The sequence below is a fragment of the Lissotriton vulgaris genome, chromosome 8 (assembly GCF_964263255.1).
Source record: "Lissotriton vulgaris chromosome 8, aLisVul1.2, whole genome shotgun sequence".
Lineage (NCBI taxonomy): Eukaryota > Metazoa > Chordata > Amphibia > Caudata > Salamandridae > Lissotriton > Lissotriton vulgaris.
Window position 1 is genome coordinate 1238582179 of NC_141696.1, and position 12485 is coordinate 1238594663.

The following is a 12485-nucleotide window of genomic DNA, read 5'->3' on the forward strand; positions in this document are numbered from 1 at the left end:
GGAGGGTGCCACCGACCCAGACGGAGAATGGGGACGTGTGCTGGGCTTCCTGCCCCCGGGGAGCCCCCCAGGGGCCTCAGCATGGGCAGAAGCCCCTCCAGACCCACCTTGCGCCTTCTGTCTCCTTTCTTCTAGTCCCTGAAGCCTGATTTTCTTTGTCTTTCAGGGTCCTGCCAGAGAAACCCTGGCAGATCTCACACTCCTCAGGGATGTGGGAAGAGGGAAGGCAGAGGATACAGACCTCATGGGGATCTGTCTTGGCCTTCTTCCTGGAGCACTTTGGGCATATATCAAATAATGCAGGCATTATTTCGACCCAGGAGTGCCAAAAGTCAAGAAGAAAGCTGTAATGTACAGATAAAGTACACAAAAAACGATTTTAGTGCAAAACACCAACAAAAACCCTTGAATAGGGAGAGCTCAATGCTCCAGGGTCCTGCTAGCAGGAGCCGGAAAAAAGAACTGAAAGGGAGACCTGCAAGGCATTCTGGGATACTGTGAAGTTCTGGAAAGTTCTCTTAAAGGCACAGTATCCTGTTCTGAGCCACATAATGGCAGCCTATGGGGCTTGTCTGTCCATGCCTTCCTCTCTATCTTCCAGAGGGGTTTGTACTGAAGACAGGGAAAATCTGGACAGGCTTTGCTGTTTTTGTGGATTTTTTTGTGAAATTTCTAGCTGAAGTACTGGACAGTGTAGCCTTTTTATAGGCTGCATTATATGTCTTTAAATTCTCTCTTAAGTGTCTGTGCAGTTCTGCATTTTTTCGACACTTTAGAGATTATTTTTGATTGCTCCGGGGTCCACGCACATGGGCGGGACTATTCACTAGATTATGACTATACACAGAGATCCCCTACTACAGAACTCCCTCTTCTGGACTCAGCTTCGATGTCCTGCCACTCTACATCCTGTGTATCCGAGTATGTCGATTCTTGGTACACCCTCTGGTCGTCATCTCCCTCCTCTTCGTAATAGGAGGTATCATCTTCCTGATATGCCAGATCTTCGAAGGTCTCCGACGCTGGTTCTCCCTCAACCAAATGTATTACCGGTGACTTGGGCCTCGAAGGAATCGTGTAAGATTTAATTTTTTCTTCGAAATCTTTCTTTCGCTGCAGGATGTTCTCCATCTCCGCTTCGAGTCTCCTCTTTCTTTCACTCTCCGCCACCTGGTCGGCGTAGACTGGTTGTGCCGCTCTTTGGCGCGCTAGATGGCGTTGAGATGGTTTTCGGCATCGAGACTGGTCTTGTGTCTTTTGTCGTCTACTTCGAAGATGTTTTTGGAGTCTAGCACTCCTTTTCTTGAACGCTTTTCGACGACTTTGGTTGGTCGCCATCCCTCGGCACCAGGGAGTCCTTCTGTGAGGATCCACTGGGCCTCGTCGTTGCTGCGGACGCGGAAGTTCTCGGTGTCGGTGCTTTTTGGGTTTTGCCCTCGTTTTTTCGAGAGTCTTGGGTAGACTGTCGAGAGTCTTTCTGGCCATTTTGGGGTGTCGAGTCTCCTATCTTTTCTGTAGTCTTCTTATTATCAGTCTCTGCGACCGTGTAGCCGATGTCTTCGGCGACGTAACCCTCCTCATCGGTCGAGAGTCCCAGGTCTCGAAGGGACGATGGTTGGCCCTTGCCCTGCATGGTGTAGTTTGCTATGCTTTGCCTCTCTCTCACTCGAAGGGGCTTTGGCGTGAATACGGAGCAGGCGTTGCAGTCCTTGCTTTCGTGGTCGACCGGCAGGCAGAGGTTACAGACTGGGTGTTGGTCCTTCTGCGCGTACTTATGATGGCAGTTGCGGCAGAATTTGAATGGTGTGTTGTCCATGTCTTGCGTTCAGGGGGCCCCTGATTGCGCATTCTCCTCTGGACGTCGAATTATGTTGACATTTTTTCTTCCTTAGTCTTCCTTTTAATGGTGTAGTCTTCCTTTGTCTTCTCCAATGTTTCTCTCCAAAAACTAGAGTCTTGCTTCTTCTCTCCTAATCTCTGGAGCCCTCTCGGGAACGATCCAGACCCAACGGTGGAAAAAAGAATCTGAAGATGGAGCCCAAGGGTGGGCGCTTCCACAGGAAGCATGCCGACGTCACAGGAAGGACACCAAAAGGTGGGACGTTAATGCCCACCTGGGCAACAAAAAACAAAAACAAAAAAACAAAGAAAAGACTAAGATTCCGGACCCAAATACTAGACCGTGGAATAATGCACAGCATAATGAATCCAGAAAGATTCACGCTGCAAAAATCTGGATTCACCTCAAGAAGAGAAAACCTGTGCAGAATACTTAATTTGGAGAATACACAAGAAAGGTCAGAACTGGTGTGCAGAGTAAAATCGCTTTTAGAGCACTTTACTGTGAACCTTGAGTTCCAGCTAGGGTTTTGTGAAATTTGATAGCTGTTCACAATTTTGCAACACCAGAAAGTTTGTGAACTTAACACAAATATGGTGTGTGTGTATTCTTGCCAAACAAAATAGTTAAGCAGGACAATCCGTGAAAGCGCAAATCGTTAAAAAAAGATAGTTAATCCAAAGTCGGTATGCTTGCAAGCTCTTATTCCTAATCCCAAAGACAATATTTCCGCAAAAGGTAACATTCCTAAATCACAGTAATAGAAAGACAGATGCAGAACTGTAGGGGCAACAGTTGCTTTTGACTAAAGAAAATCTAGTCAGAGTAAAAGGTACAATTGCAAACTACCAATACCAAGATTTAACCATGCTGAGAAGGAAAACATTACTAAAGTTGCAAAATGGAAAACCTCAAAGAAAAACATACCAGTGAAAATATCCTGAGGTTTTATTGAACAGAGTTTTCCTCTTACTGAAGAAAGGTTTTGGGACATACAAATCTATACACATTTTATTTACAAACAAGTTTAAAATACATATTTATAATGTACAACAGCTGTGATTCAAACTGTATACCATTCAATGGCTGGCGGCATTTCACAATATAATTTAAGAGATCTAATTTGCAAAAATATGCATGTGAAAGACTAAACATATAAAGTTCAAACTATTTATCAACCACTTTCAAAAAACTTTTCATCAAAGTGATAAAAGTCTGTATCACTCCCAACAGAGCTAAACGTAGATAAGAGATCTTCCAAAACATCTTCCTGCATAGAACTTTCGCAATTTGAAAAACTCACACCAGATCGATTGATTGTTGAATTACTGTAAACTACAGGTGGGTTTTCTTTTGTGCTGTAATTGTTGTAGCCATTCATACCAGTTATGCCATTTTTCAGGTGTGGCGGCGCAGAAACCCCATTGACGTCATCAACCAACTTCTCCAAAAGCCTAGTACCATCTTCTTCATATTTTCTCATTTCCAATAAAGGGACTGGTGCAGGAGACAATAATTCTGCTAAGAACTCAGCATCACCTGGGCTACTACATAATGAATTGTTTGAGCTCAGGGTGTGCACTGATTCACTATCTACACTATCTATATGCTCCTGCAGTGCCTTTAGAAGGTCTTGCAGAGATTCCTGATGACGAGATGCAGAGTCCAATGAACTTAATGTTTTGTTTTGAGAATTTCCATTGCTTTGGGCATTTACCAGTAAGTCTAAAGAAGCCAATTCATTTTTTTTTGCTTTTAACTTTTTTAAAAGTTTTAAACGAAGCCTTCGGATTTTGGTCTCCCTGTCAGAAACACAGTTTCTTGGTACTAATTTCTGATACCCATTTGAAATGTATGCCCCATTTAATGACCCTTTGAGAGCAGGAGAAACGTCTCCATTTGTGATGGATTTCAAACCTCCTAATGTACTTACAAAAGGTGACGCTACACTAGCTAAATTATTTTCTGAAGAATTCAAACACTCTACGGGTTTACCAATCTTGTTTAAACTTGAAGGCGGAGACACCCGCTTACATTTATTTCGGGGAACTAGTTTATCTTCAGGGCTTTTAATACCTTTGGCAATAAAACCACCAAAGCTAGTGGCCCCCTTCAGAAGAATCTTGCTATTTGGTTCTAATGGGGCAGTTGCTTTAGAATTTCGTCGTGGAACATTACACTTTGAATTTTTTGCTCTTGGATTTTGATTTGAAACACTCAGACTAGATGGAAGAATGGAGTGTTTGCCAATTAAACCATTAACCCAATTTGAAGCAACCCCTTTCTTACAATTCTGTTTTGACAATGGCAGAGAATCATTTTCCTCTACATTCATACATGCCCAATTTATATCAGCGTTATCAATAGTTACAGTTGGCTTCACCTCATTCTCCAAGCTAAATTGGGGGTCCTCATGTATGACAACTGAATACTTACTAAACAATGGCTTCAGAACTTCTGAACGTTCCTGAATCTTTACTGTATTGCTATAATTAACAGTACTGGCAGCTAGAGACACCAGTGTATTCGACTTTTCAATAATATCAGACTGACTTTGAGCCTCTGCACACCCATATGTCACTATCGTTTTTGGAGAAGTTTTACTTTGCAATGAAGTTTGCAATAGAGAGACGGAGGCATTTTCTTGTGGTTGGTGTACACAGTTTTCAACCATTTCTATCACTTGGGCATTTCCCTGTGGCTTTTCTCCATAATCAACTGAAACTTCTACAAGATTCAGAGTAATAACGTCATCTTTAGCTAAATTCTTAAAGCCAAAAAGACCATCTCCCTGCTCACAGGTTACATTCAATGGCTCAGCTGTGACACTTCTAAGTACTTCATTACATTGGACAGGACAACCTGATAGGATAGGAAGATTCTCAGCATTTTCATGGAGGATATGAGAACTCAGTTCAGTGGTAAATATGTTGTTTTTCCTTTCCCAGTACACAATATGAATCTCTGAAGGAGGTACATCACACTTCTCATGGCGCCAACAATATGGACCTTTCAAATCATCACATTCCATCCAAGAACCTGAAAAACAGAGATAAATTATGTGAAGACAACAAACAACACCTATATACCACTCCCTAATCCCTTCCTCTTCTCCCAATATATTTATGCATTGTGTCCTGTTAATGAATTCTTAATAAATGTCTATATTGCAGGCAGTGAGGGCTACTTCAGGGGTGCTTTTTACTGGTTATGAAAATCTCTCACTAAAAGAAGAACGCACAGCTTAATTTTAAGATGTGAAAGCAAAGAAAATCAACCATTTAAATGTATACGGTTGTACACAACTGATGTTTGACTGCACACTAGCAATTTTCAATCTAATTTTCTTGAATGATATTCATACTAATGTTACATGGGTTTTTTTTGCTGCAAGAAATTAATCAACTAGTACTTGGAGAGTTTACAATTTACTGTTGATTGTGTTAAAAAATCTGGCATCTGCAATACATAGGAAAAAGGTGTCTTTTGGAACCAGAACAAACTAAATGTTACAATCTTACTCCTATGTACTGTTGTGCAGAACCAGTGGATTTATCATTTGTAGACGTGCTTTGACATGTTTTTACAAATGATTAAGTCAGATTACTTTTGCTTTAGATCATTTATGTAATGCTGATAAAATAGGTCATGCTTTGTTGATGAACACTTGATTTTTAGGCTCAGGTGGCTAGGTGTTTTAGCTAGTTATTATGGTTATACTTTAATTGCAATAAACGGACTGACGAATATTTCTCAATTCGGTATCTTCATTTTACAAACTGGTAAAGCTGAATGATAAAATTTCACAAGCGTAGAAAGTATAACCACACAAGAATTGACCATTTGCATCACTTTCTATCGGTGGGGTTAAGAAAACAGGAAAAGAACATTGGGTCCTAAACACCAAAGATATAAGAATTCAGTCCAATATTCCAGGTTTCTTTCTAAAGAGTAGTGCAATTTCACTGACTGCACCCTACAATTTTGAAACAAACTAGCTGTGAACCAAACATGTTGTGAGAACAAAGGGGTGACATAGATCTATTTACGACAAAGGTTTACAAGGTATAGAGCTTGGCAATTGGTCAGTAGCTGCATCAATAAATGTATATTTCCGAATGGAAGCAACGAGTTCATAAAGCCACAACTACATGAAAAGGTATCCGACAGCAAGTGAAAATTGCGAAGATATAATAATTATTGTATTTTTTTAGGTTTAAGCACTTAATATGGGCTTACACACACTTCCAAGTCAGCAGTGAAAGCTGTTTGCAGACACCAGGACAAGGATTATACCCATGTTCAAAATGAACGATACAGAAATGTCCAGACATTATCTTGATTAGGAAAACAGAATATAATGGTCGTGAAAAGTGGTATGCCATTGGTAGTATGAAGGTATAGAAACATTCAGTGACAAGTGGCATTATAAAAATATATATATTTTTCAAAGTGTGTTTGTTTGCCAAACTCATTGTGACAATACAACAACTGTTAGATTGGCAATGCAAGGGGGAAAAAACATATCCGTTTTTTTAAAGGAGCTAAATCAATGAAATTATTCATATGAAGTTATTCTGCCTGGCTCTCTGTAGTGGTTGCCATTTAATTCTGGAAAGTTTAAGAAACTTTACCAGCAATATCAAGCTGACAGCACCTTGTGTTCTGATTTTTCTCTAGCTCAAAACAGGGCTCCAGTGTTTAAGATGCTGGCCATTTTAAGACTTAACAGATTAAGTAAATAAGAAAGTTAACAAAATCCTTCAGTTCTCCACAAAAAAATGTCCAAAGTTAGACAGCCTCAAACTACTGTCATAACACCAGCATTGTTCTCCAACTCAGGTCAAAATCAGGACCAAATACTTGAAATCAAACCATCAATTAAACTAACTGAACAAAACAATTATCTGACTGTCCACCATGGCTCAACCTAATTTCCTTAGTATCTCCATTGACCAAAAAGTATCAATAACAACATCTACAAAAAATGGAAAGCCAAACCTTGAGGCAAAGAAACCTTACCAAAATGTAACATTTCTAGGTAACTTTTATACTGTGATGCTATGCCACAGTAATGTCATTTAAATGGCAGAATGCCTCTTGAATCCTAGCCAAAGCAAATATCATGCATTCATTTTTTCTTGTATGATCATTCTGTAGTGTTCCACACTATTAACCGTACTTTAATGTCCTGTTCTAGAAGTTAATTAAACTGTTTGATTAATACACAGGTGAACAGTTAAAGATGCATCTACCCCCGAAGCCAGATGTTCAAATTCTGACCAGGGTCATACTAATCCGTCTCTCTCCTGCCAAGTTAATCAGTCGTTACATGAGCTGCCTGTGTATTATCTCTATAAATCAATAAACATTGCTATTGAAGAATGGACAATTTTCAAGAAAAAAATCTAACCTGTTGATCCAACTCTCCCTCGCAACCTTTAATGAATTAGATTAGCCACTCCCAAAAATTAGACTCAAGACATTTTCCAGAAGCAATAAATTATTTAATGCCAAAATCACTAACTTCAATTATCTCTTAAGTTTCAGAATGAAAATCCATTTCAGGCATGTTCCAAAAACTAATCAACCATGGTGCTCTCCAGGTTTCAAGTCCAAAAATACATTGTGATGAGTTTTAAATCCACTCAAGGCCATCGTCCTGCATGATGCTCAACGAGCACCTGAAATGTTAAACTCGTCTAATTTTACAATACAGATTGTTCCTACTATAGTGATATCCCTTCAAAAACAATGATTCAACAACAATCGCTGCTCTTTACAGAACCAATCAACATATCCAGAGAGATACAGCCAACCAGTTAGAATGCAATTCTTTCCATGACAATGCTCACTTTCCCACAATGACAATACACAGGAATGCAATAAACATCAGAACCTCCCAACCAATTGAAATAAAGACCAATATTGGCAGCCACCTTCACATAAAACTGACTCGTAGACTCATAGGATCACCATCTTAATCTAGTCACATACTACTCTGCCACTTACATGCGATGACCAAAAACTATTGTTTTATGAAATGTAATCATCCCCTTGTTTTCCAAGACCATGATTTGTAAACTGTGGCACTACTTGCTTGGTCCCTGCAGTATTCAAAAAAGGTTTCTCCCCCAACCAACCCATAAGAAGAGGGATAGATCTAACCAATCCACTATTCCTCTTATGCTCATGTAAGATAATGGCCATACCTGTGTTAGGTGACCCAAGGCAATGTCTAGGCTCCTATTACGTGAAAGCATGGCTTAACATTTACAATGAATAAAGATGGGGATACATTTTCACCACCGAAACACACTGGACATTAATGAATAAAAAACAACCTTGATAAAAGCCTGATCATTTTTAATTCCCTTTTATAAATTCCATAAAATCATGTTAACCTGATAGCACAATTGACAAATACCTCCAACTGCAACTTCTGCCTCTTCCGGTTATGTGAAACTCCACTCCCTCACTACTACTATTACTACGTCTTCTGTGCTAGCCAACGCCAGCGGTCTTTTGTAAGCAATTGAGTTCCAGCGACATGCCTTTTTTGATGCTTAATTTCCAGTGAAGTCAACACCATATTGACAATGTTGTTTTTAAATGTGTCAAACAGTGAATTTGGGACCCCACAAGTGCTCTGTACAGTTCTTCAGAAGAAAGTGTGTGGCCTTAAAAGCCATAGCAAAGGAGTGGACTTTAGTTTTTAATCATGAGGTTCTCAGCTAGAAGAGAGGATAAGAAATCCCCTGGCAAGTTTGGAATAAGGGTTATATCAGTAGTTTATTTAGCAGGGGGTCTTCTTTGGCACCAGTTGTTAGCATGCTTCCTTTACAACGAGTTTGGCTTAGACCAAAATGATGAAGGAGTGAGGCTATTGGTCATGCGGATCTCGTCTTGTACATTGGAGGAAACTTCTGGTCCTGGTGGATGTATCATAACACCCCGCAAATACTAGAAGTTTAACAGCACCTCTGGACGGATATTAGCAGTATGAGCAGAAAACTATGTTTAGAGTGTGCACACAATACTGAGCAAGTTAAACAATGGAGAATGGGTAGGTGTATCATGATCTGCCAGCTACCTAGACTGATAGATGTACACCCAATGCAACACACATGCATCCACTGCTGACAATTTGTGGTAAAGAAAGTAAATTGATGAAGACTGCACTAAGGTGAAAGGAGAGATTTAAAATGTATAATAATGCCCCTTTTGATGGACACTTTTACATGCAGGTTTGTCGCCTGTTGGATAATTCAAGGCGTAAGACTAGATCTCTAAAACTTTAAAGCTCTATACGCCAGTGGAGGGGTGCTGGCTTCATATCAAAGCAAAAGTGCTGTCAGACGAGATCACTGAAGCCATATAAGCACGCATTCTGGTGTCACAATGTTAGTGCCCTTTTCTCCACAACTTCAACATGGAGCCGGAGTAACATCTGGAAGAGAAAGGTTTTTGAAACATTCTTATCCCAAAAAAATAAGCAGTACCATGTCTCCATGAAGCGGTCAGGCTTCAATGCCTTGTAAAGACTGCAAGGGGCAGATGTCAATCACTGACCCCCACTAAATTGGTCTTTGGTATCAGACCAAAATAGATCTAAGGACTTAGCAGCTCACATGTAACCTGAACACTGGACTACTTGATATGCACTTTGTGGAAATTCAATTTTTCAGCACCTTTTCTTTGTACCGAAAGCCCTGCCTTAGCATGAACCCCAAGGCAATTGGGGAACATGAGGACAAACTTTTTATGGCTAAGGCCTGCAAAAGAAAGACAGACACTGCTCGCAGGCCAACTCTAGGTCACCTTCCTTCCATAACATAAGCAGCACAAATACATTCCACAGAAAACTCTTCTAGGTGCCCTTTAACTCCCACAGGATATTCGTCCTTGTTTCCTCTACCTCTTTTGAGCCAGTCTGATCCACCACCTGTTTCTCCCTCTGGGGGCAATCAGAGCTTCAAGCCACCAGACCCTCCAAAAGCACAGATACCAGAATTGATGGATCTATAATCGCAGGATTCTGATCCATCAGCGTTTCTCAATCCTTGGCAATGGCCCTCTCTGACTTGCCTTCGGAACCCATCAGCCAAATGGCATGCCTATGTCCATGCTTTTTACCCTAATGCCTGCCATCCATCGGATACCTCTCGGAGTTGGTACAGAGCTACTCAAACCCCATCTCTGCCATTGGCATAGAGGTCACTGACATTTCCCCCCCCCCCCCCCCCCCCCACCATCATAATCTGCATCTGTGCCAGACTGTGCTGCTGCACCTCTCCAGTATTGTTTTGGATCGAATCAACTACTATGGGATGGAGGGAGCAACTTACCACCTGGTTGTATAAGCAGGCATCTAGGCCAATGGTCTAGTTACTGCCGCAGAAATGAAATTCCCTTTGGGGTATCCGCTCTCAAAAGTTGTATTCTTCCTCACAGTAGTGAAGAAAGCTGCAGAAGTGTTAGACTTGCCGGTTCCCTCTGAAGCTATTAAGACTGATGGTAGGAAGACCTTCATGAGGACATTCAACACACGACAGAGGTGACGGAGAGGGATCTACAGACTAGTTCAGGGGTGTGCCCAACACTGGTTTCCCCACACTTCCCGCAACAAAATCACCAGTAAGTTCCTAGACTTGGGATTAGTTCTAGCCAAGCGTGAAATAGCTATCCATTGGAAGGCGGTCACAGCCCCTTGCGCTGCACCCTGGCTTCGAGAATTTACTAAATAGGCGGAATGTGAGGGGACACTCAGGCTTCAATTAACCCGGAGGACTGACAAGGATAAGTTGTGGGACTCTGCGAGAGCCTGGGTGGCGATGGTGGACTTGCTAAAAAATACGGTAGGAGATGACTGATCTCCCAGGCCATGAGTATTATTTCTGGAACATAGGACTGCAGCAGCCGGCAGTATGTTGTGTGAAAAGTGGGGGAGGTTACATGGAGGGTGGGTGAGTCGTCCCAACGGTATGGGCTCCTGTCATTGGACTCGGATGGAGCGTGTGGAACATATGTTGAGCATTGAACGTGCGGTTAGGGACGGTGACATGTCTGAGGGGAGGGGGGTAGGGCACGGACAGGAGGGGGGCTAGTTGAGGGGTGGGTGATGCTCTGATTCTGTCTTGTTGGTTTATACGCTGTGACAGAGGCTGACTGTGCTTGTTTCAGTAAGGAACAACACAATTTAATCCTGCAGGGCTACGTCTCAGCTCGACTGGGAGGTCATTCTCAATGTTGGCAAGGACTCACTCCTGGTATGGGCCGAACTGCTGGACTGCATCCGTTTCTGTGAGACAAGGCACAGCTATGTTGGTAAAACACGTATTGGTCCAGTGTTGTAGGGCTAATGTATGGGAATTGAATATGTATGAGATGTGATTATACATGGTTTGAAAACTCAATAAAATCTGTTTAAAAAAAAGGAGGACATTCAACACAGAAGTCTGAGCTCAAGCTTACTCTCAGTGATGCCTTAGTGGAACTAGTCATGTTGGTTTGGGATAAGCCCACTTCAGAGCAAGAAGTGAATATACTAGTGGGACAATGCAGATTGGATGACTAACTTTGTAGGTTACTGTTGCAGTAGAAAAGAAAAGGTGGTACAGATACATACATTATCACTCATGATTATCCTTTGTATCAAAATGTACTACGCACTGGACAAAAAGTAGCCACCTTAAGGAATCAGTTCACTCCAGAGCCAGTCCTTTGTTTTCTGTACTCGCAAGGGGCGTTTCAAGTGCAAAAATGTGCAAGGTGGTAATGTCTTTCCAAACTTTTGCTAAACATTACTGCTTGGACTCAAAGGTGCATGGGGTGGGCACTTTGTCAAGCCTGTGCTATAAGATGTCCTTATCTAACCCTCCATCAGAAGAAAGTGGCTACTTACCACTGTGTTTTTTAGTGGATACTCTATCTACCAGAACGATCATTACCAAAGATGAGGATCTTTCATCTTTTACATCAATCCTTTGGTATCTTCACTAATTTTTTTCTCCTAAATACATGGAGGCACAATCCCAGAATTTTTTGGGAGAACAGTCAATTCTCCTTGCATGGTTTCAGCTAGAGTAATGAACCAGAATGTTTCCACTGAGATTAACTTCTGCAACTTGAAACCATCTTGGATAAGGCACACACCTGGGAGAGGTGTGGCGCCGCAGCCAGGGTGACTGACTCCGGAATCTGGGGATCGCGGTTCGATCCCCGGGGCCGGCAGCAGATTAGCCCAGCACCATGTAACTCTGGGCAATAGCTTGCTTAATCTTCCGGACGGCCCCCAGCGCCTAGAGACCCTAACGGGTGAAGGTTCACACTTTACAAATGTGGATTATTATTATTACACCTCCTCGCTAAACAAAGGGCATTCAAAATATCACCTAGCTTCTGGGACTAAATAAATTAAACAGCTGTAAGACTTTAGAAAGCACAGTATAATATTCTTTGGAAGTGTGAGCCTATGATGAAATCAAAAGAAGCAGACGTCACAAAAATATTCAGAATCAAGAAAGAGATCAGCAGTGATGAACGGCAATAATGTGTGCTTAAACTCACAGATCTCAAATAAACAATGTATTCCTTGACTATCCGGGGGATGGTTAAAAATAAGTGATTGGTGCCAAGAAAAAGA

At 41.6% G+C, this 12485-nt stretch overlaps 1 protein-coding gene across 6 annotated transcripts in view; it reads right to left on the minus strand.

Moving 5' to 3' along the window:
• Positions 1-12485, minus strand: part of USPL1 (ubiquitin specific peptidase like 1) — a 388707-nt gene that overhangs the window by 189486 nt on the left and 186736 nt on the right. For 2 of the 6 annotated variants that reach the window (XM_086935145.1, XM_086935146.1), the window contains one exon: positions 4703-4879. The exons of 2 other annotated variants lie outside the window; for them this stretch is intronic. In XM_086935145.1, the coding sequence (XP_086791271.1) occupies positions 4703-4879 (177 nt within the window). Of the gene's footprint in view, positions 1-2770; positions 4880-12485 lie in introns of those variants that run through there. 2 more of the 6 variants (XM_086935144.1, XM_086935143.1) reach the window with 1 other exon arrangement.